This window comes from Gadus chalcogrammus, chromosome 2 (assembly GCF_026213295.1).
Source record: "Gadus chalcogrammus isolate NIFS_2021 chromosome 2, NIFS_Gcha_1.0, whole genome shotgun sequence".
Taxonomy (NCBI): domain Eukaryota; kingdom Metazoa; phylum Chordata; class Actinopteri; order Gadiformes; family Gadidae; genus Gadus; species Gadus chalcogrammus.
This window is the reverse complement of record NC_079413.1, coordinates 10675495-10701860: the sequence shown is the minus strand read 5'-3', so window position 1 is coordinate 10701860 and position 26366 is coordinate 10675495. Positions and strand designations below refer to the sequence as shown.

At 45.2% G+C, this 26366-nt stretch overlaps 1 protein-coding gene across 1 annotated transcript; it reads right to left on the bottom strand.

The window, feature by feature from the left end:
- Positions 1–5666: 5666 nt before the first annotated feature.
- On the bottom strand, positions 5667–25427 carry cdk12 (cyclin-dependent kinase 12). Its single transcript, XM_056580294.1, has 13 exons — positions 23193–25427; positions 22167–22922; positions 21881–22063; positions 21650–21789; positions 21374–21544; positions 17752–17941; positions 16355–16411; positions 13212–13313; positions 11078–11155; positions 10715–10831; positions 9155–9286; positions 8517–8740; positions 5667–7248 (listed from the first exon to the last, which is right to left on the bottom strand). Exons 1-13 carry the CDS (start codon positions 24437–24439, stop codon positions 6785–6787), a joined length of 3861 nt encoding a protein of 1286 aa, XP_056436269.1. The 5' UTR covers positions 24440–25427; the 3' UTR covers positions 5667–6784.
- Between the last annotated feature and the right edge of the window lie 939 nt (positions 25428–26366).

The following is a 26366-nucleotide window of genomic DNA, read 5'->3' as shown; positions in this document are numbered from 1 at the left end:
GTACACGGAGTGTCACGTTCTGTGTGTGTATTTTTATTGGAATCCTTGTTACCTTCGAGTTTTATATTTACAAACAACATTATATCTGTAAAACTGTCACCCATGCTTAGACACACACACACACACACACACACACACACACACACACACACACACACACACACACACACACACACACACACACACACACACACACACACACACACACATCCACATATACAACACTCATGCAACACACACAGACTCTGAATCTGAAAGGCAGAGGAGCAAAACTTCAAAAGCAAACAGATAAATAAATCACAAAGCAGTCTGATTGGGATGAATAAGTAAGCAGGTTGATAAGACGGCAAACAGGAAATAGGAGCGAGGGAGCGATGCAGTGAAAGAGGAAGCAGAAGGGAAGACACAGAGGGCTAATGAGAGAGACAGAGATGGGGAGAAAGAGAGAAGGAGAGAGTCTTACAAACAGAAAGTCTGTGAGACAAGTAACGTCAACTAATGTGTTGTTGAACTGACAAGTTGATCCCTCAGTCACCAGTCACGGAATGATTACAATATGGTCGTTCTTCTCAGTGACACGACCCCAAGCTAAGGTACAGAGGTGCACAAAGGTGGTTTAGTGTGGATGGTCAAGGTAAGCGATCGGGCTCAGTCTCATTGTATCTTTCCCCTAAAATAGTTGTTGTTCTTTTTGGTGGGGGGGGGGGGGGGGGGGGGGTGGTAGAAAGGGAGAACACGGGTGCAAAGGCAAGTATGCAAATGAAACAGTTATTATTGCATTGCTGAGATCAGGCAGCACGGCGCCGACATTAATAGGCTGATGAATATGCATGTAAATTTGTTAATTAAGTTAATTATTCTGCCGAAAATGCATTAGTCTTCCAAGGACATCTTCCCAGGATTCCAACCTGCTCCAGTCATTAGTCATGCGATATTTTACACTGGGCACCCAGACAAGAGGCTGGTGGTGGGGGTGGTGGTGGTGGTGGGGGGGGGGGGGGGGTCAGCATGTACACAATGTGAGGTCATCACATGTTTCTGAGTCCACTTCACAAAGACGGTGTCTCGGTGTAGGATATCCCCATGTGATCACAGAGAAGGCCAGACATTGGTGGTGTCTTCCGAAGGAGAGGGTCAACACACAGTGCTCTCTCGATCGCTACCTCTCGCTCAGTCTCTCTCTCTTGCTCTCTCGGTTACAACATTCCTCCTGCTCTACCCCCCCACCCCTTCCCTTTTCCCCTTTCCTCTCCAGCAAATCCCCCCCCCCACCCTTTTCCTTGCTTTTTCTCTAATTGCTTATTAAAACCCTCTTAAATGAACTTTTTGTGCCAACTTTCCAACACATTAATTAATTGTTGTAGCCAATTAAGTGTCGCTACGCAAATGAGCTCCAGCACAAACGGTCCTGCAGGGCCGTTCGCCACCCCCCCCCCCCCCCCCCCAACCCTCTCTCCCCTAGCACACACACCCACACAGGCCTCCCACTCTACTGCCTACTGCCTACCCGTGGATCCTTGCTCTTGAAAGGCGTAGCATCGATGGAGAGAGAGGGAGAGGGAGAGGGAGAGGGAGAGAGAGAGAGGGGAAAACGTTGGAAGAAAAACTTGGGGCTCCCAGATAAATGTGCTGTGCCATCGGTTTTGAGTGGTCCAGCAACGCATCCACTCCAGAGCTCTGTCGAATGACTTCACTTGGAATTTAGTAGTGGAATTAAAATTGGTACCCACCGTCAACTGATGATTGAAGGGTATTTTCATTGAAGTCAGAATCAAATCATTTGAGGGTAAATAGCTTGAGTTATAATGGAAGGGGATGCTGATATGTTGACCACTAATTACCGTTGACAGTCTAAGCTCTTTAAATAAAGTATTGTGATCATTTTAAATGGCCAAAAAAATTATACGCATCACCATATCACGCTATGTGGCTATATTTCTGAATGTGTGCATCTCTTTGTATCACATATAGGTGTGTGCATTGCAGTATGTTTGTATCGCAGTATATATGTATTTCTCAGTGTTAGTTTGTGTGTGTATGTATATCAGTGTGTGTATCTCAGTGTTTGTGGGTGTGTGTATCTCGGCTGTAGGACAAAAGTAGTCCTGTGAGTGTGCACATTGAGCCACTGATCAAAGAGCCTCATCAAATTCAACATCAAACCATCGAGAGATAACAGTGGCCCAAACACAAACACACACACACTCTTAATCATTGCTGAACACAAATTGCTGGATAGGCCTATTGTGTTCTACCGTCCTGACTTACAAAACATGTCTTCAAGAGAAAGCGTACAGCGTTGCCTATTCTAGTCGGCGGGCTCTTGTCTCCCCGACATGCTGCCAAGAAGGGAAGCAGCGTGTCACCTTTATGGGCCCCCTCCTCCCCCGGAGGTGATGCAATGATTAATGGACGAGCCCCATGCACCGTCCTCAGGTGCTGATTTATCTGTCTCTCCGGGTCCCTGGGCCTTGGCATCACCATCGTCCTCTTTTTACTCCTTTCCACGCTCACCTCCCTCCGGGCACATTCGCCATCTTTTTTGTTTGTTGGCATCCTGATGGGCTACGGCGGGGGTGGGGGTGGGGGTGGGGGCGTCCCCCCCCCCCCACACACACACACACACACACACACCATGAAAAGACTGACTGCCCTCCGAAACACACACACGGACACATACACGTTTTCCTCTCACTCATACTGTGCCCATGCTAGAGGGCAGGTGAGCCCCCCACTGTCTCCACTTGGGGGCGAGGGGAGGAGGAAGAGAGAGAAAGAGAGGGAATCAGCGAGAGAGATACCTCACTCCGAGGGCTCAGCTGGGCTAGTGTCTGCCTGCTGGACCGGGGGGGTGCAGGGTAGAGAGGGGGAGTAAAGCGTCTCTCTACGCCTGCCAAGAGAGAGGGGGGAGTGGACCGGATATCAATGAGGACCAATAACGGAGCAACTTGCTTCAGCAGAAACTCTCGATCACGAAGCCTCGTGCTCAATTTCTTGGGCTTGCGCTTTTAATCTCCAACCCCATCAGGGAGAAGAGTAGACAGGATGTGTGTTCATGCCGAGACATTTAGGCATTACGGTATTAAACTTTGCTAGAAAATAACTGCTTTTCATTTAAATAGCTAAATCTTTTCTGAAGATTTAGTAGAATATAGAAGTGAGGCTTTCCCCATTTGATTACATTGGGGCAGGATATTTGCAGGGGATTTTAAGGCTTCACTTCTAGGTCTACTAATTATGGTCTCTGATCAAATAGGCTATATCGACATTGCTCTGTCAAGCAGGCGCCACTTTTAAAAACCTGAACCCCAAAAAAAAAAAAAAATATATATATATATATATATTTTCGTTTATTCAAATCGGTTTTTCCTATGCTTACCCTTCTCCTGCTCCTTAATTATCAGCATTAATTGTTTTATTGGTTCGAAGAATTAGCATATACGTTTAAAATAATTAATTCAAAAACAAAACATAGAAGCCACTATTCAAATTGCTTCGAAACTTGCACTGGGTAGACTGTAGTGCTGTTAGCGCAGATATGTGAAGGTACGCCACCTAGTGGTGAGTCAGATCCATAGCAAGTAACAATGTTTAGAAGGAACAATGCGGGACAGACGAATGGACTGGTCACATGTCCTTTAATAAACTAAACCGAGAAAAAACACGCAATACAAATGTTCGTTTATACAGCAACATGAAACTCCATCACATTTTGCCACCCCATTTCACAAAGCAAAACATACAAAACTGAATTACGGACCAGTGCTTTTTTTAGGCGCATTGTATTTTCCTTAATTTTTTTTAGAAAACAATTACACAAAAAGCTTTTGCTGCTCAGATAAGCAGGCAACGGGCAAACATGTAAGACAAGGCTATCAGAGCCCAACTGGAGAAGCTTCAATGGTGTGTGTGTGTGTGTTTAAGGGCAATCAGTCTTCCCATGTTGATGTAATCCATGTTCAGATAAGAAGCATGGGGAAAAGGCGCCCGGTTTTAAATAGGGCAGAAAGTTACTGATGGTACCATACATTTAGGTGTAAGTCAATTGCCTGGGATGTAGTTGTAGGTCGTAACAGCATTTAAATAAAAAGAAAGAAACACTTTTGATGCAGACGTCACATATTCCACATTTGATTGAGGGCAGAATAATTCATCAATGTTGCCTTAATTGGCCATGATCATTCAGGGGTCGCGAAGGTCAAAAGATGAGGCACAAGGGTTAAAAGTTGGAAAGGGGAGCAAGCCTTCATATTAAGCTAACCAGAAGAAAGCCTGCTGGTCCTTACTCCAGTGTCGCATTACTCTTAGTTGCACTGGACACACCAGCATTGGTGGTATCTTTCAAGTAGCGTGCTGCTGTGGTCTCTTTGTAGAGAGTAATACGCTCACAGTATGGTCAACAATGACAGTTGGTAACATTGAGGGTGTGATGGGTGAGAAAAACAATCTAAAACTCACTGCGGACATTTGCTGCTCAATGTTGAACAGTTTCCAGTGTTCACCTTTAATTCACTCAGTCATCATTGGCCGTTAGGGGATAAGGAAGAGAGAAAGTGGCTTCAAGTGTTAAGTGTTGCCCTTAGTGGCATCCGCATTCAAACAGAACCCATCCCATGTGCTCAGAAGTCCCTCACAACCTTAAGATCCCATTCACACCCATAACCACTCACAATCCTCCAGCACTATGGCATTTTTAACCAGCCTCTCTCAAGAGTATCATTCACAGCATCATCTGAAACATCCTCTCACCCATTCATTTACACACAACCTGTTGAGTCCAAACGAGGAGGCTCCTCTGCCATTTCCTACCACTCGGGCCCCTCAGGAGGGAAGGGGCCCCCTGGCGTCGCAGCGGTTGCTCGGCCCAGGCGCCCCGGGGTCAGCGGGCGGCGCTGTGGGTGAAGCGCAGGTCCTGGTCCTTGGGGAACTGAGGCACGGCAGCGACCCCCCGTCCCACCGGAGCCTCCTTGGCGGCGGTGGAGGGTCTGGGGGAGGAGTCCGGCTCCTTAGCGCCGTGCCGGGAGCCCCGGGCGCCCTGCGCCTCCTGCGCCTCCTCCTCCTCCTCCTCCGATGACGACGGGTCGCGGTGAGAGATGAGCTGGAGCAAGGCGGCGGCCACCGCCGGCCGGATGTCCTGGCTGTGGGGCTGGGTGGAGGGGGCTGGTGGCTGGCTGGAGGGGGCAGGCGGCTGGGTGGTGGAGGAGGCACTGGGCTGGGTGGAGGAGGCAGGGGGCCGGGTGGAGGCAGAGGAGGAAGAGGGAGCAGGGCCTCGGGGTGACGGCGGGCTTTGTAGCGCCAGAGACTGAATAGTGGTGTTCGCCACAGGGGTCTTCTTCAGCGCTGCACTGTCTGAATGGGGTCAAGAGAGACAATTGGTAAGAAGTTAAGACCGATTATAGGATACATGGTTAACACCATCATTACGGACACAGCGAGCATTGAAATTCTCAAGGGCCTTTATGGTTACACCAGGAAATTAAGACGTAGCTGATTTTTATTCCTACCTTCCCTCAAAGATGGCGGGTGACAGAATGTAAAAGCTGCACTGGTAGGCATTGTCTTTGGAAACTTCAGTTATTACACTTACAAGTTTACTTCCTCTCGTATGTATACTGGGGTTAATTTGATAACTAATGCATTATCTCATTGCATTTGTGTAGGATGTATGGCAATGATGCTCACCGTCTTTGGGTGGGGGGGGGTAAATATTGTAACCAATTCATTGGCATAAAATAAATACAAGTAATTCCAAGATGTTAAGTTGCAACCCTCTGAAACGCCCATTATTTGGGGTATATTTATAAGGAACCTGGGAAAGTTGCCCATTCTCAAAATTCCTATGGAACTAAAGCTAAGGGAGGGATTGAAAGGCAGACGCCATGGTTACACGACTAGGACCGTTTTCCATGGAAACAAACGTAACTTCCCAAGAGACAAACAGTTAATAACCGTTTTTTTTTATACAGTTTTACATTTGTGTGAGCAGCAAACAAAGAAGGAAAGAAAACAAAAATGTGACAAACCAACGTTTAAAGGAAACACATGCAGGTAAAGTCTAAAGATTCAAATTCATTTATTTTCACTTGATAATTTATTAGACTTTTCTACATAAAAGACTGACAGTACAGACTGTTTTGACTGCAACAGAAATTTCCTTGTGAGGATCAATGACACCTGTTCTGAATGAAATGAAGTGAGGAAAGACACAGGTGTGGTGTTGGAGGGGAACGGGGACGACAGATGCACAGGGGAAAGACATGGGGGGTGAACGGTATGGCACGCTTTAACTCCCTTGCCTCTGAACGCTTTGCTTTCACTTACTATTGCCATTTTCAGGTTTATCAATCCTCCACCCAACCCAATCGCTACTCCCCACATCCCCCGGCCCACTATCAGGTAGGAGGCGTCCTAAGCCTTTATTTAGCTCCTGCAGCCAGGGGTCAACGTTCTGAGGTACTAGACCAAATGTTACTTTTCGCAGAAAAAAAACGTGCCGGCCTGATATGTTGTTCGACCTCTGCTGGATGGGGGTGGCGGTGCAGTATGGTTGGGGTGCTTAACGCAAATCAAAAAAGGGTTCCAAATTAAGTAGCGACATTCAAGAGAAAAATATAGATCATCTCATTAATTTCTCATGGTAGTTTTAGTACCTGATTAGGTTAAACGAGGAAAGCGGGGGGGCGGGAAACGATTCCTTCTACCGAGAATCCTGGCCTTCTCTATGTCAAACCCTTACTCAAGTCCTTTTTATTTCAATCAATAACATCTCCTTAGTTCCAACCCTCTATATACTAAACCCAGACTTGCCCTTGCGCTCGGCGGTGGAAGCGGAGGAACCGCGTGCTAAGGCTTCCGATTGGACGCCGTTGCTCTCGTCGCCTTGCTCCGCCCCCTCACTGTGCGGCTTCATGATCTGGCCCAGGATGAGGGCCAGCAAGTTGGCCTGCTCCTCCTGGCTGAGCGAGGGCTCTCCGGGTGCCGGGGACAGCTCCAGGGGCTCCGGAGGGGGGTGAGGCCTGGAAGGTTGGTGCGGTGGAGGTGGCGGTGGCGGAGCCGCCTGGTCCTCTGACGCCCCCTGCTGGTGAGACGCCTCAGTGAGGGCGCTGAGGGACTGGCTGAGGCTGGTGGGATTGGAGACGTTGAGGAGCTGGGCCACCTGGGGCAGGGTGAGGTCCGTCTGGCCCTGGAGGAGGTTGAGCAGCACGGCCAGCTCTGTCTGGTTCAGCTGCTCTGCTGCCACCCCCAGGCCTGGAGGAACGCATAACCACCACAAGAAATAATCAAGTCACGCACTGATTATGCATCTTATTTCTATAACGGAATAATAGTTGAGATAACTTAATAGTAGGGCTTTAACGATACACCAACTCACGATTTTTGAACCACGGTTCGATACATCCCACGATTTTTTTTAATTTAAAAAGCATTTTATTTAAAAAACACTAATATAACAATTAACTTAATGTAACATTTAATAACAAATAATTTGGAACACTGAACAGATTTGAGCATTAAGAATACTATTAAAGTATAGCTAAATTAATAAATAAATAACCAAAGATTGCAGTTGGAGGATGCTTGCAGGTAGGCAAAAACCCTCAACTAGTTTGGTTGGTTTAGTCAAATATCCTATTAGCGCTTCTTATTAGGCTATGTAGCTTAAATAATGACATAATCAGGCCGTATAGAATGCAACATGTTTAATAGCCTAACTTTCAGTAGATGGGAAAAAACATGAATGTCTAACATGAACGTCGCAATTACGAGGCATAGTGTTAGGAGTAGCGTAGGCCTATGTGTGTGCGCGAGAATGGCAGTGTGCGTATGTGTGTGTGTGAGTGCCGTCAGCGAGTGAGTGGACGAGCGAGGAGAGCGAGCATGTGCGTCTAGTGAAGAAGTGAACGACTCCGGTAGAATAAAGTACCCATCCTGTCAATAATCGGTGGCCGCTTCATTCCAACCTATAAGCAGACAAACTGCCGGTCAAATCATACAAAACAAAAGAGACAGGGATCACACAGGCAATTTCTTTCGCGCTTGGCACACTCTGGATAAACGTCGTTCATATCGCATACGAGGACTTCGACGGCTGTGGAGAAATGCAATCCTCCGTAGCCACGGAGAGCTGTCATCACAGAGAGGGCATCTCTTCGCATGCTTACTTATCGATAAGATAGGGCGGTGTCAGCAGACTATTATTTAGACAAATTATTAGCAAAGTTCAATCTGACAATTTGACCGGAGAGTTAGAAAGGGCGTAGCTCGCTTCTGCCTTCCCACACGGCGAGACAGGTTCGTGGCTTTGAGTGTCACGATTTCGGTTTCGATACGCGTATCGTTACAGCCCTACTTAATAGTGTAATAATTTCTACATGATAAGATCCATAAATTTTCATTAAAAGTTTAGATTTTTTTTACAATAATGACAACTACAATAAGCCTTAAAATGTAAAGTCAGAAATTAGTCCAAACCAATCAAACCAATTGGATATTAGTTCTGTTACTTTTGAAGTTACCTGACAGCTCATTGGCTGTGACCAGGGCGGAGGGCGGTCTTCCAGGCGGAGGGGGCGGGGCTGCAGCAGGACTTGATTGCGGCCGGCTGTTTTCCGTAACAGGCGGCCCTGCGGGGTCCTTGCGGGACACTTTGGGCACAGGCACTTCCTCGGGCTGCCCACTCTGGCGTGCACGCCGCCGCTTCTTGCTCCACAGCTCGTGGCAGTCCTGGTGGTGAGGAAGACTGCAGGCCGGAGAAGAAGAAGAAGAAGAATGATGGAAACGTGCATCGTGTTGTTTGGCCAGAGGTTGCACATTTTTGTGAAATGCTAAGATCCCCTATTTTAACTTTAAGTTTTCAATAAGTCAGCTGTCGTGACAGTCAATGTTTTAAGAAAAAATTGACACCGTGGATTCCATAGGAGAAAGTGCGAGGGCCATTGTCAAAACCCAACTCAAACTTTCTCAAGTTAGAAATAGAAAATAGAACTCGAAAACCCAACTAGAAAACCCAACTCATACTTTCTCAAGTTAGAAATAGAAAATATCTATTCTTTCCTAGAGAATTTCTTCCCTACAACAACTATAATCACTTTGGTCAAAAATAACCCTGCTCAGGGTATCTATGGTGACGTCGCGTTTCCGCCGCTATACTCACTCAGGCGGGGGCATCCTGCTGGGCTCCACGTCACACAGGAAGTCACTGTTGAGGGCCTGCTCCGCTGTGCACCTCCGGGCCGGGTCCAGGGTCAGCATTCGGTCCAGCAGGTCCAGGGCTTGGCTCGGCAGACTGAGGAGGAGCCGGTAAACTGTTCACTCAACTTTATTCATTACATATGGCCCTTTCTGGGCCAAAACTGCAATAGAGAGTGCCCAGCAAGTGAAATGACCAGGGAACAACTTCGGAAAGAAATACGCATATTGAGGCATCTTTAAAACCAAACAAAATAATTTCTCAAACAAAAAACAGCTAAAAGAATTTGCCCGCTTTGCTTATTCCCCGTGTTATTTTTAACATTATCTGTGTCCAGATGCAGCCGTGATTTTTGTTGCACTCGCCCCCTCTTGCTGTGTAGGCGCGTTCCGAATGGGGCGAGCTAGTGACATGGATTATATTACCAACAAGTTTAGCAGCTGCCATAGCTGTATATTGGATTGTCCAACACAAGTAAGAATTCCAAAACCTCCTACACTCACCCTCGGGACTTAGTGAAATGTTGCCCTGCAAACAGAATAAGACAATATCAGACTTCCTAAAACGCATCTAACGTGATGAACATGATTCTAACTGTGCGCCTCAAGTCTCCAAGTCTGTGAGCATGTGCAGTGGCATGTGAAGACAGAATTTAAGTTTGTGGATTTGATATAAAAACAAAAAAAAGATACAGCTACAGGAGGTGGTAACCCCTTTTTACACCACGAGAGCGGTGAGGTAACCAAAGACATGATTGATTTATACCTCGTGTCAACAATTAACCTTGGGTCATGCAATTCATTCAAATCCTTTAAGAACAAATAAAGGGTAATGGTATGATTTCCGCAAAATTGATAGCCTAAGAGACCAGTACCGTAATTTTCGGTCTATAAGCCGCGCCTTTTTTCCCATTTTTCGATTCTGCGGCTTAAATAACGGTGCGGCTAATCTATGGATTTTTACAGCTAACGGCCACCAGGGGACCTCCTAAATATGGCTTTTACAGGTTACAGTCCAGCTACTTTAACTCTATGGGCTCTATGACCGGTCCACGCCCCCTCACCTTTAAGCGGCGGGCTCCAGTGCGGCTTATATACACATCATTCAATTTAGCTGCTGCGGCTTATACTCCGGTGCGCCTTATAGTGCAGAAAATACGGTAGCTCCTATGGCAGACTGTTCCAGAGATGAAGACCGTACACACCAAAAACTAATCTATAGTTGCAGTGCTTCAACAGTGAAGCCAAAAAGCGATATCCCGGGCCTCTGGCACTGTTCCTGCAGCAATTTGTTGGGTGTTGTGACCTCTGAAATGACGCAGCTGTGCGTTTTGGCTGAGTGCACCAAGTACTCGTCCACAGCAATGCTCTGGCAAAACGGAGACTATATACATCTCATGGCCGTCCGTGGACTGTCCAAGCACTTGAAAAAAAACTGCACATTACGGCAAGTATCCGCCTTCACATACACCCGGCTGTAACGATGTGTCATGGATTGGGGTTGGTTATTACTGTGGTTACATACAAGGCAAACTCCTCGCGCAGACGTCGGCGGTACTGCTTCTTGGGCTTCATGGTGTTGAAGAGGGGGAGTTTGATGACGTCAGGCCACACCCCGGGACAGGGGCTCCCACACAGACGGCTGGGGACGGACCAGACACAGACAGACCACACGCACGTCAGACCAGAGTACGGCCATTCTTTATTTTGATCACATAATGTTATCGTCGAGCCTGTCTCCGTCTGCGGCGTGTGAAGCATTGTTCAAACTGCCCGTTGCATTCTAGTAACATTTAAAAGTTTGAGGGCCTCATACCGAGTGGGGATTGAGGTGCGCTTTAACCCCAACCAGGAGAGGGGAACTGCGTCTTCTGATGGGCAACCTCACCTGATGAGCTCCAGCTGCAGCAACTCCTGGTTGGCCTGGAAAATGGGCTTCTTGGTGAAGAGCTCTCCTAAAATGCACCTGAGACGGACAACAGGTAGAACCAGGGACAGACTCATTAACAAAACAGAGAGGACTGTTTTAACATTCTGAATCTATGTGCAAATCCCACAGCTAGTGTTTCTAATTATATGGAGGTGCCAACGTGTAGAGGAATAACAGAATTAACAGCACCTCTAGACATATTTTAGGCTTGAGAATGTTGTTGGCTAGAGACGCCTCGCATTTTGCCTACATTTAAATTTGGTGTTGAATCTGTTCAGATGGATAGGGCAAGATTAAACAGAGGACTGAAGTCCTCGAGTGGAGCAAGTGATATGTTGACTGGAAGGGCCAGAATTTACTCCAACTTAAAAAGTACAATATACAAGATTTGCTATTTCAAGCTAGCGCCAGTCTGTTTGCTGAAAAATATATTTAAATGAAAAATCACTGCTCTTCAACCCTCACCCTAGAAAATGGCCCTTTAAGATTCCTTTCCTATTTTTCGCTAATGGTCCATGACAAGGTCATTCAGAGCGTGACCACCTTCTGAACTCAGTGGTATTTATTACTCATTTAGTTTAATAAATCCAGACCGTTTCACGTATTATGTATATGAAGGTTTATTATAATGTATTAGATTACAAGCTTAAGACATTATTTTCCTTAGTATCTCAGTTTTCTCAGCATTAAACAACATCCATTAGTGTTCAAAGTGTTCTTAACAGCAGGGCGAATTGTTGAATAACAATTGTTTAGAACAATATGATCTATGTGGTAAAGGCATCCTAGCCGTTGCACACGATCTCCTTAGATGATTTGGTGGCTAATAAATAAAATGGGTGATAAGGAGGGCCAAATAAACTAGCTATCCACTGTTTGTTGTTCCATCATTTCCCTTGTCCCAGAATTGTTCCTGCACTCTGCCAATATAAAGTCAACCAGAAACGTTGAATACACCACGTTATAGTTCCGCCCAAGTGTACGACTGTATTATTCTGTTATGATGGTATTTGAAGGAATATATTTTGGCCAAAAGACGCCTCAATTTAGAATAACTTCTTAAAGCCAACAACTAAACTGTACGATGATTTACTAATGACGGGAGTTAATCTTAAAGGGTAATTCAAAAATTGAACCCAGAGTCTTCTTCAGCATTAAGACCCATAAAATTAGCCCTCCAGACCACTTTTTTCGTTGATAATCGTGCATAGAGCTTGCCCGAAGCAACGCTTACGGCCCAAATGGCTTCCATTTTATTGCTCGATCGATCTTCTATGTTGACTACAAACCATTTAAGTGGTGTTGTATATAAACTTCCAAAGCTTTTCAAATCTTATTTGTTGTTCTATTGGTCCCTAATTTGCAAATTAAACAATGTACAAAGTAATTAAGGTGCAAAGTCAAAACAAGAAGTGATTCCGAAGAAAGATTTTGTGAGAGGACCAATCACAGCCCTTGACGTCTCCGTTGCGTCAACGGATAGTTAAAAAATATTGGAATGCGCACGTAAACTACAGAGAGGGTCTCCGACAGGCTTTCCGGCTGCGGAGATGGCTCTCCGTGTCTACGTACAGCACTTTAACATGCACACGCATTTGAAAAGGCACCACCCAGGTGTTACTATCACCGTTGCTGTGAAAAAAAAAAAGCTGTACAATCCCAGCTCACGCCACTATTTCAACAACCCATTTGGGAATTCAGAAATACAAATGCCATAACTAAGACTATTGTTGTTTTCATTGCTGCTGATCTACGGCCACTCTCCGTTGTTGACAAACAAGCAGTTTTTTTTTATATTTGCTCATTTTATGGGTCTTCATGCTGAAAAGGACCCTGTGATAATTTTTTGCCGGGATTATACTTTAAACAGGCAGGACGCCATTACATGAAAACAAGTTGAGACCTTGTGTCAAAGCAATTGGTCTAGTATATGAATAAAATGTCCCACCACTCAACAGCTGGACTGAAACATGGAAGTGCGCTTTCAGATATTACTAACTAGGAAGTTTGTTTCATTGATTGGTAAACTGGTCAAAAGGCTTCAATATTTGTACGTGTATGTAGAGTATATCTTGGAAAGAGTCCTACTCACCCACAGCTCCAGACGTCGATGGCGGGACCGTACCTCTCTTCACCCAGGAGGAGCTCCGGGGGACGGTACCATAGTGTAATCACTTTGTTAGTGTACGGGCGACTGGGGAGAAGAAGGTAGAAACATTCCTCAGCGTCATAAAAAATACATTTTTGATGAAATGTGATTGAGCGACACAATCCCATTCTGAAATGTCAATCGGTGGACTGGATTAACAGTATGGGAACATGAGTTTATATGCCGCATTTTGTGAACAATGGGACAAAATTCTCAAATCAACACATACAGCCTAACGCTATACAAGACTGCATAGGCCAACTGAAGGTACCCTGTGTCTAGCATTTACCCTGATATCTCCCAACTTTCAAAAACAATATGGCTACCTTTTTCCATATGCACTGTCTTTGCCCTGAAATACAAAGCATCTTGAGAGACGCTCCTATCCAACATCTTAAAACGGCATCTAGACCGGGACCCTCTGGTAGTTCTGTTTGGCATAAAATAGGATCCAAAATGGTGCCGCATGGCGTGTTGTTGGGCTTACATCCTGTTGCTGTACCTCCAGTGTTCCTCCTAGAATTGTTTTCATTTTTGTTTACATTTAAATAATGAAAGATTATTTATTTCCTACAAATAAATATGAACTTTGGCCTGGCCCTGTACTAACAACTAGCAATGTTGGGACTGCAAGTGATCCCAGAGGCATTCAGTCATCCACACAATGACTATCCGATCGACAACCCTTTTCAAGCGAATCAATGGTTTTCACAGTAAACATTCTATTTCATGCCATGTCTCACAAAATGTCTGGTCGAGGTTTGGAATCCAACCAGCGTCCCAGGGTTTAAGTGGCAAACGCCGCAATCTAACACATGAAAGCACGCAGACTCAGACATACATCGAGAGTCACACTCGGACATAAAATTCCTATTTCGACTTATCCTCGATAAGCCGATTGGCGAACACAGAGCTTGCGTGTTGTTCACGGATGTCATATGCTCTGTGTTCGCCGATCTACCTATCGAGTCTTAAAGACAAGATGGCGTCGACGAGTAAACTACTGATGGTATCGTGTGTATAAAATGTCATTTTAAATAAACAATCTGTACACCTACAAAGTTATCAATGCCTCGTTTTATATTTTAAGAGCCTTATTATACTACCGCAGAAGTGTCAGGCTACTTCTAGCCTTTTAAGTGGTTCAAAATAGCATTTTAGTTTTTACCTCAACGCATTCCCCCATCGTTCCAAAATAAAAGCGTTTGTGGAATCGGCTAAAAACAGCCAACTTAAGAATGCGTCTACATGCCATTCAAACAAACAGCCCAACCCGTTATCATATTAAACATATACCAGATCCAATTTACACCGGATTTCTCCTTCAAGTTACCGTAAGTCTGACAAATTGTGCTACGTATTTTTAGCTATAATGTGTATATAGCTAATTTGAATAGGGTAAATACTGATGTATTTGATAAACCCGTCCCTTGTATTTTTTAATATACTTGCAAAATAAGACAAGTCTGATTCTGATCAGACTCATCATCTATTATTTTTTTGCAAAAATAGACATGATAGCTTTCTCAACCAGTGGCTCTGAGGGGGAATTTTATGAGACATGGGGTCCTTTTTGACCCACTTTCATTAGACGCAATAGGAAAAGCATGACATGCATACTACCTCTGCCCTTGACATAACATGACACCCGACTTCATGGAAATAGCTACAACATGGTATTTTTCTTATTTTTCTAGATACTGGGCGTAAGAGAGATTGTGCGTAATCAAGGGGGCAGGGATGTCTTATTTTATTACCGTCACTATTGTCCATCGTGCACTGTGCAGAGCTGTAGTCGAAACCACCTTTGTCGGGTCCAAGACCAGGGCTTGTCGAGTCAGAGTCAAATACAAATAAATTGTTGTTTACAGCTCCAGTAAGGCACCCAAGCCAAAATATGTGCAGGATGGCAGGATGCTGTACCGTTTATCCAGAGTCTTTAACAAAGCCATAAACCGACCTTTGTCACCGTGTTGAGTGGCATCATATCTATCCCAATGAACTCTGCCTTCTCCTTATTCATTTTGCGTTGCCGTTTTGAATAGCGTTTACATATACTCTGGATAATTTCAGTAAGTGATTCCTGCAGAGTGTTTTTCTACCTACTTGACTGGCGGTTGGGTTTTTGACAGGTTCTTCGTTTTATGTCAATGTCAAGAGATCAAAGCGTAGCGTGGAAAGTTGTTTTGTTCATCTACTGCTCTCACTTGCATGACACATGAGCGTAGGGTATGAACCCCACATGGCCTGGCCTGGTGTTACAGATTGCGACCCTCTGGTCACATTGTTTAACGTTAAAACAAACACTTTATCAATTTTAATAGTAGCTTTTGTGGAATGCAATTCTAGTATTAATTCTAGAATGTTGACCGAGTGCAAATACCACCAAGTCAGACAATAAGAAAACGTCTTGAGACCGGACTCCAGTACTACAGCCCAGGCACTGTACTATCGTCACTGTTTGACAATGTTCTATGTACAACATTTGCTGTATATTTTAGGACAATGTGGAATAGGCCTGCCTAACCTTGGGAACTTTTATTGATAACTTCAATAAAAATAATTGGAAAAGGGTGACGTGATGTATTGGGTAACAGAAGTGCTGTTGATTGATAGTGGTCAAAATCTTCCCAAACATTTGCTCAAATTGTCTGCATTTAAGATGGAAATATGGGCTAGATGTAGCCCTCTGAAGGAAAATGGCAGTTTTGAGGGATCTGGCTACAGCCCCTTCCATAAATGATAGTATAGAGTGGGAGTGCCTTGTGAAAGAGATTGCGTTGTGCATTGTCTACAAGACGCTTTGGCCTGGCTCAAATGTGTATGGATTTCATTTAAGGCATGTATGCCCTCCACTGGCAAATCATACACTTTATTCACAGAAAAGGAATGGGCAAACCTATACGCTAGTGACCTCTAGTGGCAACACCATGGAATTGCGACACTAGCATTCCAATCACCAGGGCACACACGAGCGCTCTAAACTGCCAGAATAAATCAATGCATGAAATCAATAAAGCTGTAAGACGCAAGACAACTTTTGCACTTTCAGAAAAAAGTTTTAAGGACACAAACGGTAATCTTACCTTTCCTCCGAATTGTAGAGCCGGGCAAGACCAAAATCAGCTAGCTTGATCTGACCACTGTAGAGAGGAAAGCAGAGAAAAGCACCAAGGGTTTAAGAAACTGCTCAACAAAAGCACAGTGAAAGATTTGGAAATGGTTACACACCACTAGACCCCTTTGACTGACACAAAAATTGGCGTCTCATAATACTAGTTAAGGGGAAATCCGGTGTCAAATGGATCTGGGATATGTTAAGTATAACGAGTTTGAATGTTCTTAGGGGCGCAAAAATACGCCTATACGGCGCATTCTTAAGTTTACTGTTTTTAGCCGATTCTACCAAAAAGCTGGACATTTGAATGCTAAGGGCATCCTTATCATAATACACATATCCCAGATCCATTTTACACCTGATTTCCCCTTTAAGGGTCTGTTCTTTCTATGTACCAGTGAGAGAACAATCCATGGCCAATGTGCCTAATGAAGAACAGATCAGATCATCAGTTCAGATTTGTGCTGAGGAGTTTACACGAATATTCACCAAAATACTTGTGATCCTGTGTGTGCGCAAAATGAACCTGTGGTATGCACTAAAGCGTAACCGCGCAACTGACAGCCCATATATCGGCTGACATTGGCCCATCACAAATATATAGGATCGTCCGATATGAAAACATTACAAAAGGTGTTGCAAAAATCAAGTTTCGGTCAGGCTATAGTTCGCACTTGTCGTACGAGACACGCACGGTTGGCCAAACACGAACCGGCTCCAGAATAAAGACTTCTTTATTCAGGAATGAATCAATACAGCTGGCCGGTTTACTGATTTTGCTGAAACATGGCTGTGGAAATATGTCTGTGTGTGCACGACGCACTCAACAACTCAACTGCGGCAGAAGGTTTTGGGGGCGTAATGTAAGCAAATTCACAATTCTCATAAACATTAATCACCAACAGTTGGAATGCTTCATGTCTACAAATAGGACTGGGTTGCACCAGATATGCGTGAATTTGTTTTGATTTAGTAATGTGTAAACCGTTAAGACCAAGTAAATCATTAAGTTGTAACTAGACAATGAACTTAAGGAAAGTTGGTGAAACTGCCATCTCTATACATCTATGCTCATCACGGCCGAATTTTATTTTGAGTTCAGTATGCTTTTAATTCTATGTTCACATTTCCACCGCTCATATACATAACTATAGAGCAAAAGCAATGTATTTTATTGTGAATGCATATTCTTACTTTGCTGTTTAGTTATCTTCTATTATTACTTTCCTGTATTTCTGCTGTGACGCCCAACTTCCGGAATTAATTAAGTCTTCTGTTATAGCCTATATTTGCAACATACCTATATCATAAATGACCAAGACCCTACTTAAGTTATGTATTCGTGTTGTCACAGGTCGTTCTTACCTATTGTTCAGCAGAATGTTAGAGCATTTGATGTCCCTGTGCAGAAAGTTCTTCTTGTGGCAGTAGTCAAGGCCTTCCATCAGCTGTCGCATGAAACTGCGTACGTGCTCCTGGGAGAACTGGACCAGGCCCGACTCCAGAAGACCCATCAGGTCGTGGTCCATGTACTCAAACACCAGATAGAAGGCACCTTGACACACAGGCAGCAGGACGCAGACAGCAAGTTAGGGATCATACACACTTACCATTAGACATTAGACACTAGACAGTTACATAGCGGATTATGTATTAAGAGATTTGTTGATCGTTACTCATTAATGTCATTGATGGGTATTGTCATTGATGGCGAGTCATCAATCAAGTAAAAATATGATATACGATTACGAAATTAGAAAGGGAAATATTTAGTTTATAATTCCGTTTCACGGATCATCCGGAAATTAATAATTAACTTTGTCTTGACCACAAGCCAGATAAACAAGGTCATTCTCGGTTATGGTGGTAACTTGTAACAGGCCTTTGACCGTTACATGACAGTTGAATGGTCATGGCTAGAGACGTCAGACGACTAGGGCGGACAAGTTCTGGTCTCTTGATCGATTGTTTGGTTGATATGCACACATCTGCATACATCTTCAATGACAATCACTGGAGTTCGCTTACTTAGGAAAAAAGTGCTTCTTAATCGATTATTCTCAGAAGTGAGAAAAATTTGCGGGAGGGATAAATGCAGTCTTTGATTTTTTAATTATTGTTTTAGGAATAAAATTAATACAATTATTCAAGGCTGTAGTTTCGGTTTAAAGAATCTTATGGTTTAATAGACCAAGACATATAAAACAGGTTGAAACACCCTAGTTACACAACTTTGAACAAACCAAATTTAAGGAAGACTGCTACTCGTAACTGACTGAACATTTACTCTTCTCCAAACTAATGACAAAATGTCAAAGAAATCATTGATAGGGAAGCATAACATTTAAAGGGAAGCAAAAAAGTATGCCGACATAATACTGCAAAACGTTAGGCAAAAGTTATCGTGATGCTCATATTTTCTTGTTTAACGTTTGAAAGGCTTAATTGTATACCTATATAAGACTTTCCACCATAGCACGAATCGCGTCCATAAGGAACCATTATAATAATAAAAAAATAATATTTCTAATCTTCCGACATGTGCGCATCTACTATGCAAAGCTGGCTGATGTGGCGCTCTGTGACCCGTCTGGTGTGCGACCTAATTTAAATGATTGAAGCTCTGCCCTAACAGAGTTGGACTCGGACCAAGAGTGACCAACCCACTGACTTTCTCTGAATAGCGCTATCGTGAAATTATGCTAAAAATACCGATATTCGATAGCATTTGATATCAAGGGGTAAACTTCAGTTTTGTTCAGAAAATAACATACCCGAAGTAAATAGTGTATATCTCCACAACTGCAAGGACTATAATATGTCATCTCGATAGCAAGAGAAAGATTGTTCAAGTGAAAACTACTGCAGAGGACACAATTTCGACCTGAAATAATAATCAGTTGGCCATTATTAGATGTAGCCCTATAGTACTATGAGACACAGACAGGTAGATATCTTGAGAACCCATTGTACAATTTTGACACTTGACCCCTCTTTTGAAAGGGCAAATATAATTGAATTACACCAAACCAAATACTCGCAAATACACGTATGGTCATTATCGTGCAAAATATGAAGTTGCATCCGGTCTGAAAGAGTACCAACAAGTTTGAGCTACACATGCTGTCCGTTGATTGGTCGACAGAATCGTCACTTCTGTGCAAAAGGGAGATAATAGCAAACAAACACAGTAACCGCAGGGTATTTCTGGACAACGGCGAAAGCTTAGCTTATTGAAGAAAATGTTGCGCAAAAGCTTGCCGTCTTTCTTGGATGTCCTACATTGTTGCGCTTTGTCTATTGTGTCGCGTTATTCTTTTTCATTGGATTTATAAGCAGGCTACTCTGTGTTGGGCTGCTATGAGGTCACGATGCTTACGTAGCTGCCGCGGCTATCGCAATCGGGTTTAAACCCCGCCCTACCATAAAGGTACTGTCGGCGGTGGAAAAGCTAGCCGTAACTGAGCTGCGCCTAACCGCACGTACACTACCGGACATAATCGTACTGGGCCTAACCGCACCCACGGGTGGAGATGCGTTAAAATAGTCAGTTTCTGCCTCAAGCGTCTGTGTTTGCCTTGGAGACTAAGCGCGACCCCTCCCCCTCCCACTCTGACCTTCGAACATGCCTTGTGCAAACGCCTCATTACCGCCCCCTCACAACACAACTAGCATGGAGGATACCGGTAAAGAAAACGAGATGGCGGCGTGAGACGAAATTGTTTCAAAGAGGAGAAACGACGGCTCCATAATGTGGAAATGGTTCGGGTTTAAAAAAAACAGATGAGCAGCAGCTGTAGGTCATCTGTAGAGAGTGTAGCAAAACCGTTGCGGCTAAAAGTGGAATCACAACAAATCTGTTCCACCATTTACAGCAGCGGCAAAAAGTGCATTATGAGGAATGCGTAAAACTCTGTGGCTGTGCTGCTGCATCACCGGCTGCGACAGCTTCTTCTGCCCTGAAACAAGGGCCGGTGCTCGGCATAGGCGACTGCCTCGGGCGGCAAATGTGTTGGGGCGCCCTCTGGTGGCGCCCTTAATTCATTAATTAAAATATACGAAACAAGCTAAATTAAACCAAACATGTTCCCAAATGGAACGGAGAAGGGAGGGGGCGGGGGATTAACGGAACGGCGCACTGAAACCCTCACCGTAGTACGCAGGACAATGCGACAAAGCCATCTATCCCACTCATATTTTGCCCATATCGTGCAGCCCTACTAGAAAGTACCTCTTCAACGCGGACGGTTCGTCATAGCACACACGCGAGAAACTGCGACACATAAACAGAAAGGGTTTTTACAACCATTTTTGGTTGTAAAAAAATATATAAAAAAATAAGGGGTTTTGGTTCTTGATTGCTTATTGCCTCTAGTTCGTTGAGTGATCACAGAGTGATATGGTTTAGCCTGTTGGAATCAGTGGAGGCTCATCTTTCAAATAATGTATAGTTTGTATAGGTCCAATTTCAAAACCTTGTTCTTGCAAATGGGTAAACATTCGTGTTTTTACTTTCCTTGGTAATTTGCCTCAAAACCGAAGTACTTCTATACAGCACTCTAAACCATTCGCGGAGGGGCTGCACTTGACATGCTAGCTATAATGGCTAACTTGTGGCTAACACCGTCACAGAGCATTGAGCCTAGTGCCGAATCACTGCCAGAGAACGCATCGAGAGTGAGTGACAGGAGGCGGGGCTGTGTTGCGACGTGTCTGTTAACTCGCTGTCCGAGAGAATAGAGCGAGAAAGCGCAGCTGGTATTCGAGTATCGATACTGCAGAGAATGATTCCATTTAATTGATAATCAAAACCGTTGTCGTTTACCAAGAATTTCTTTAGTTGGACTACAACCCTACATACTAAACGCAAATACTCATAATAAGGTAATGACGCAATAAATTAGGCTGTAGAAAAGGACGACAACGATCAGCAGCAGCTCTAGTCACAAATTTCCAACCTTAGCCTTTTGGTAAAGATTGTCGTTACCTTTGTCCTTCTTGAAGTCGAGCGCATCCTGCTTGTCAGTGACGATCTCCTTCATGTTGACCACACTGCGATGGTTCAGCTGCCTCAGGATCTTGATCTCTCTGATGGCCGTGATGGGAAAGCCCTCCTTTTCATTGTCCAAGCGCACTTTCTTCAGGGCAACCAGCTCCCCTGAGCAACATTGATGGGACAATTAATATACAAAACACAAGAGAAGGTAGCCCAGGTGATATTTGAAGATGGGGGGGGGGGGGTTTATTCAAGCCGTTGTCTTACCAGTGTCTTTGTCCTTTGCCTTGTACACCTGACCATAAGTGCCCTCTCCGATGATACCGATTATGTCAAACTTGTCAACACAGCGCTTTCCCCAGTCACTCTGGGTCTGTTTCCGCTCCCCATATCGCGGGCAACAAAACCTGAGGAGAACGGATCAAACACATTGGCAATTTCAGAGCTGATTTTACAGAATGATTTGAGAGTTGTTACGTGCAAGTAAAAGGGACCGACTTTGGTCTCTTCTTGAGGGTCATCTCAGGTAGCAGGGAGGCCTGGCGGTTGGGGGACTGAGGTGGGGAGTGATGATGACCGCCTGGCAAGGTGGGGGGCAGAGGCAGGTCGATCAGCGACGGCCTGCTGCGCACTTCCTTCTCCTTTCTATGCATCCTCTGAGGAGGGGTGGACTTCTTTGGACTGAACACACACACAGGAGATTTGGTTCAAAAGAGAACGTGAAAAACGGTGTGTATAAAAGAAAGGTTAAAGGTAAGGTACAGAGGGCATTGTGTTGTCGCACCTGTCCTGAGCGTCTACCAGCAGCATAGGTGGCAGTGGCAGGAGGGGCAGCGTGGAGGTCTTGTGTAGCGGGGTGGGGCGCATGGGGCTACGGGCTGCAGGGGACTTGGGCTGCGGCACAGCCAGCGGGGCCGAGGGTGGCTGAACACTGGCCTCAGACCTCGGTGATGGCTGAGGTGGTGTCGGAGGTGGGGGGGGAGGAGCCGGGCCTACTGTGGCGCTGACCGGGGGAGGCAGAGAGTGCTGCAGCAGAGAGGACGCGGGGGAAGGACAGGATGGTGAGTCCAGCGGTACGGGGGTTGCGTCTAACACCGGCTCCTCCACATCAGGAGTGGCACCCTGAGCTGCCAGAGCCGATGACGACGATGGTGGCGGGGCTGGAGGAGGTTCGGCCGGCCCAGAGTCCTTTGCGGCCTGCGCTGCCTCATTCTTCGCAGCAGCAGAAGCAGACCGCGTCGAGTCCGGCTTGGGTCTGTGTGTGGGGGGGGGCGAGGAGGCCCCACTGGCAGCGCGGGCGGCGGCGGCAGCCTGCTGGCGCTCCTTCTTCCTGCGGCTCAGCTCGGCGCCCAGGCTGGAGTTGAGCGGCAGGCGGGAGGAGGGCGGGGATCGGCTGGGGGGTCTGCTGCTGTGGGAGCCCCCGCCTCCGCCACCCCCTCCAGCCGCGGAGGAGGAGTGGCGCTTGTTGCTGCGGGGCCGCGAGGAGGAGCGCCGCGAGGAGTACTGTGGAGGGGAGCGGCTTCTGGAGGTCCCGGGGCGCCTGTGGTGGGACGAGTGACATGCCTCTTTATTTAACATGGTTAGCTGTGGGAGTTATTCTTCATCAGAAAGCAATACAAACCACCTCCTAGAGATTAACATACCAAGCTAAGCAAGACATTCACTGTAAGAAACCCAGACAAATGTGTATGAAAAGGGTAAACAACTGTTTTGGGCTGAATAGATTAACTTTAGATGCTTGCACATGGATTATGGATTTTGTTCTACACCAAATCACAAAGGTTTAATGGCTAGAACCGGTCAAACTCACCGGGGAATGGGACTGGTGCTGGAGGACCTGCGGGTCCCGTACGGGCTGATGGAGCGTCTCCGTGAGTAGGGGCTGCTGTCTCGCTCGTAGCTGGACGACCGGTGCCTGCTGCCGTAGGGGCTGTCCGACCTCTGCCTGCTGCGCCTCGTCGTCTCCCGGTAGGGGCTAGGGCTCTGGGCCACCCTGCGCCTGGGGTAGCCATCCTCACTGCCATGCTGCCCATACCCGACGCCCAGAGGGCTCTCAGTACCAGCTACCCTCCTGGGACTGGGAGACTGGGCCAGGCTGGTGCCCTTGCGGAGGGGTGGGCTACTAACCCTGCTCGATGACTTGCCCTTGGGGCTGGACTTAAGGCTCTTGGAGGTCTTCCGTTGGCTCTTTTCGGTCCTGCTCCTCTGGGAGGAGCTATGGCTGCCCTCAGTCCGGCTTTCCTTCCGCTGCTGTTTATCCTTGCGGGACTTCCCTGAGCGGCTGCTTTCCTTGCTGCGGGACGAGGAGGCAGAGGAGGTGGTGCTTCCCACACTGGCTGCCGGCTTGGTGAGGGAGGAGAGCGTGAGCTCCCCACGCTTAGTCGCCACCGGGTCCACCTCGGGCTGCTCCTGGCGTCTGGATGAAGAGGCTACAGGGGCGGGGGCAACAGCTGCAACCTTCTCCTTGCTTTTTCCAGAAGTGCCCTTCTCACGGTCCTTGGTGCTCTTTTTCTTGGTGCCCTGTTCTGTGTCCCCAGGGTCTCTAACTTTGCTAGGTTCTTTGGACTTTTTGCGCGTATGTTTGTGCTCCTTGTTCTCCCTCCCCCCAGGAGCAGCACAGGAGTCTTCCCTGTCGTACTCGGTGGTGGGTTCTAATCGGTCCTTGTGACCACGATCTGATGGTTTAGCTGTAGGTGGGTCCGAAAAGGTGTCCGAATCTGAACTAATATCATCGTACTCCACAAGAGGCTTCACAGCGTTGACAGTGGGAGGCGCCGTAATGCTATGGGTAGACACTTTAGAGCCAAGGTCCAAAGATTCACGAACATGTTTCGTCGATTTGTGCCGTTTTCGCTTAACGTTAGCAGAGTTAGACATTGACGACTTTGACTGAATCTTACCGTCTTTGCTCGTCATGTTTCCACCCGACATGTGGGGCGGGACATGGGTCTGCTGGGGCCCACTACTGCTGCCACTGGCAGTTGGAGGCTGCACGGCAGCGCTAATGCTAGATTCCGGCTTCTTCTTGGTCCCATGGTGTCGGTCCGACCCAGGCATTCCTCACGTCGGCAACGGTACCTTTTCTGCGCGTGGGCCCCTGTGGCCCAGGCGGTACATTCACAAGGAAACAGTATTCCCAAATGCCAACAAATGTTGCAAACAAGCAAACAAATTAAATGGAAAATAAACAAACCAGGCCTTTCCTCTCCGGTCTTCAATGCCACTTCATTCCATTACGGTCGATCGCATATTTAGTCAGAAAATGAAAAAGGTAGTTACCCAGTGAGATAGGAACGTTGCTTTGAATTCGTCAGTAGACAAAATAAAGAAAATCCAGACCAAGAATCAGATCATTGTGGTCTACTCCGTTTCAATTTTGGTAGCCTGCTAGCTAGCGCTGAGCAGCTAGCGTGCTGATTGGTGAAAAATACGAAAAATACCCTTTTTTAAAAGATTTCCTTGTCCGGTGCCAAGTTTAGTATTGTGTATTTATTCCACAGAATTGCAGCTTTAAGAGTTTAGAAACGGCAATGAACGTCATTAAAGGCGTTCTTGTTTCTCGGTTGGAAAACTTGACCCGGTTGGTACTGTTTACAATCACGTTCCCTTTAATATATTTTTTATCTCCTATAAATTCAGTAATTATCTGAAATTATAGGATATTCGTGTGCAGTAAATGTTCCAGTTTATTATAAATGGCTCTGGGAATCAACCAGGCCTATATTTAGGGCGATGCCAGTGGATTTAATAACATCTACAGCCCTATCTGAAGGAGACTGCAAACGCCATTGTGGCTCCCGTGACTAGCAGGTTTTCCTTACGGTGGTCGAGACCGGAAATGTAGAGAGCTGTCAATCTTCAACGTAACTAAGTAACCTCCAATCACGATAAACCACCCGCCTTCTGTTGTAGAGCGCCATGGTTTGCTCACTTTTCGACCTGACGCATCACTTTTTAAAATCTTTGCTAAAATAAAAACGATGCTTTATTATTTGGGGATTATTTAATTTGATTATTTTATACATATATATCCATAGATACCGTTCTCGAACAGCAAACAGTATAAAGGAACGTTTTATTTTTAATAATAATAATAATAATACATTTAATTTAGAGGCGCCTTTCAAGACACCCAAGGTCACCTTACATAGCATATAGTCATCATACATTTTTTAAAAAAAAACAAGACATTGTGGAAAAAATTAATAAATAAATAAATAAACATAAGCAATAAGAAATAAATAAAACAAAAACAAGACAAAACAAAACAAAGAAAAAAAAAAAAAAACAATCAAAACAGTGATCAGTTAGACGTTGTCTAACTGATTTTGGGTTTTGATTTTGGGTTGCATTATATTCTAGCCCGATCCAGCAGTCACATAATAAATGTAAAATTGTGACACTCTGTTAGGTTAACAGAGTGAGATCATTTGTACATATTATTCATCAATGAATACTGATAAAAGGAATTGTATTTTATAGACCCGTATTAGAATTTACATGGCTAACTAAACTTCAAGGGCTCAGTAAATTAGACTGTTGTGATGTTGCCAAGTTATGATATAAACTTTTAAGCCATTTAACTCGAAAACAAAAAATACCTATAAGGAATCAAGACAGTATATACATAGCACATTTAGGCCTGCTGCCTGTAAAACTAGAGCAACAAAACCACATTTTTTGAGGCTCTATGCCACTTTTATCTCAATCATCCAGATATTTAATAAAGGTGTTATCATCAAATATAAACCTTCTGGTTTACAAGCAGTGGTTCCCGCTGTGATTACGTAACAAGACTCATTTCATTCTATTGGCTACGTATTCACGCTTAGGGCGGGGTATACTACAAACAGGAAGTGTCAGCAACAAAGTTATAGTGCAGCCAACTTTTAGGGTAAATAATGTTTAGAACATGAATGAGTCATTTCCGCGATCATTTTCTGTGTTCGGCCAATTATCAATGTGACCAATAGTCAAAACAATT

What these genes read in the sequence shown, in the direction of transcription:
- cdk12 (XM_056580294.1), bottom strand. Translation starts at nt 24,439, where the DNA reads ATGCCTGGGTCGGACCGACACCATGGGACCAAGAAGAAGCCGGAATCT. An exon ending in AGCACCAGTCCCATTCCCCG is followed by an intron (nt 22,923 to 23,192) that starts GTGAGTTTGACC and finishes GTCCCACCACAG; the next exon opens with GCGCCCCGGGACCTCCAGAA. An exon ending in ACCCTCAAGAAGAGACCAAA is followed by an intron (nt 21,790 to 21,880) that starts GTCGGTCCCTTT and finishes CGTTCTCCTCAG; the next exon opens with GTTTTGTTGCCCGCGATATG.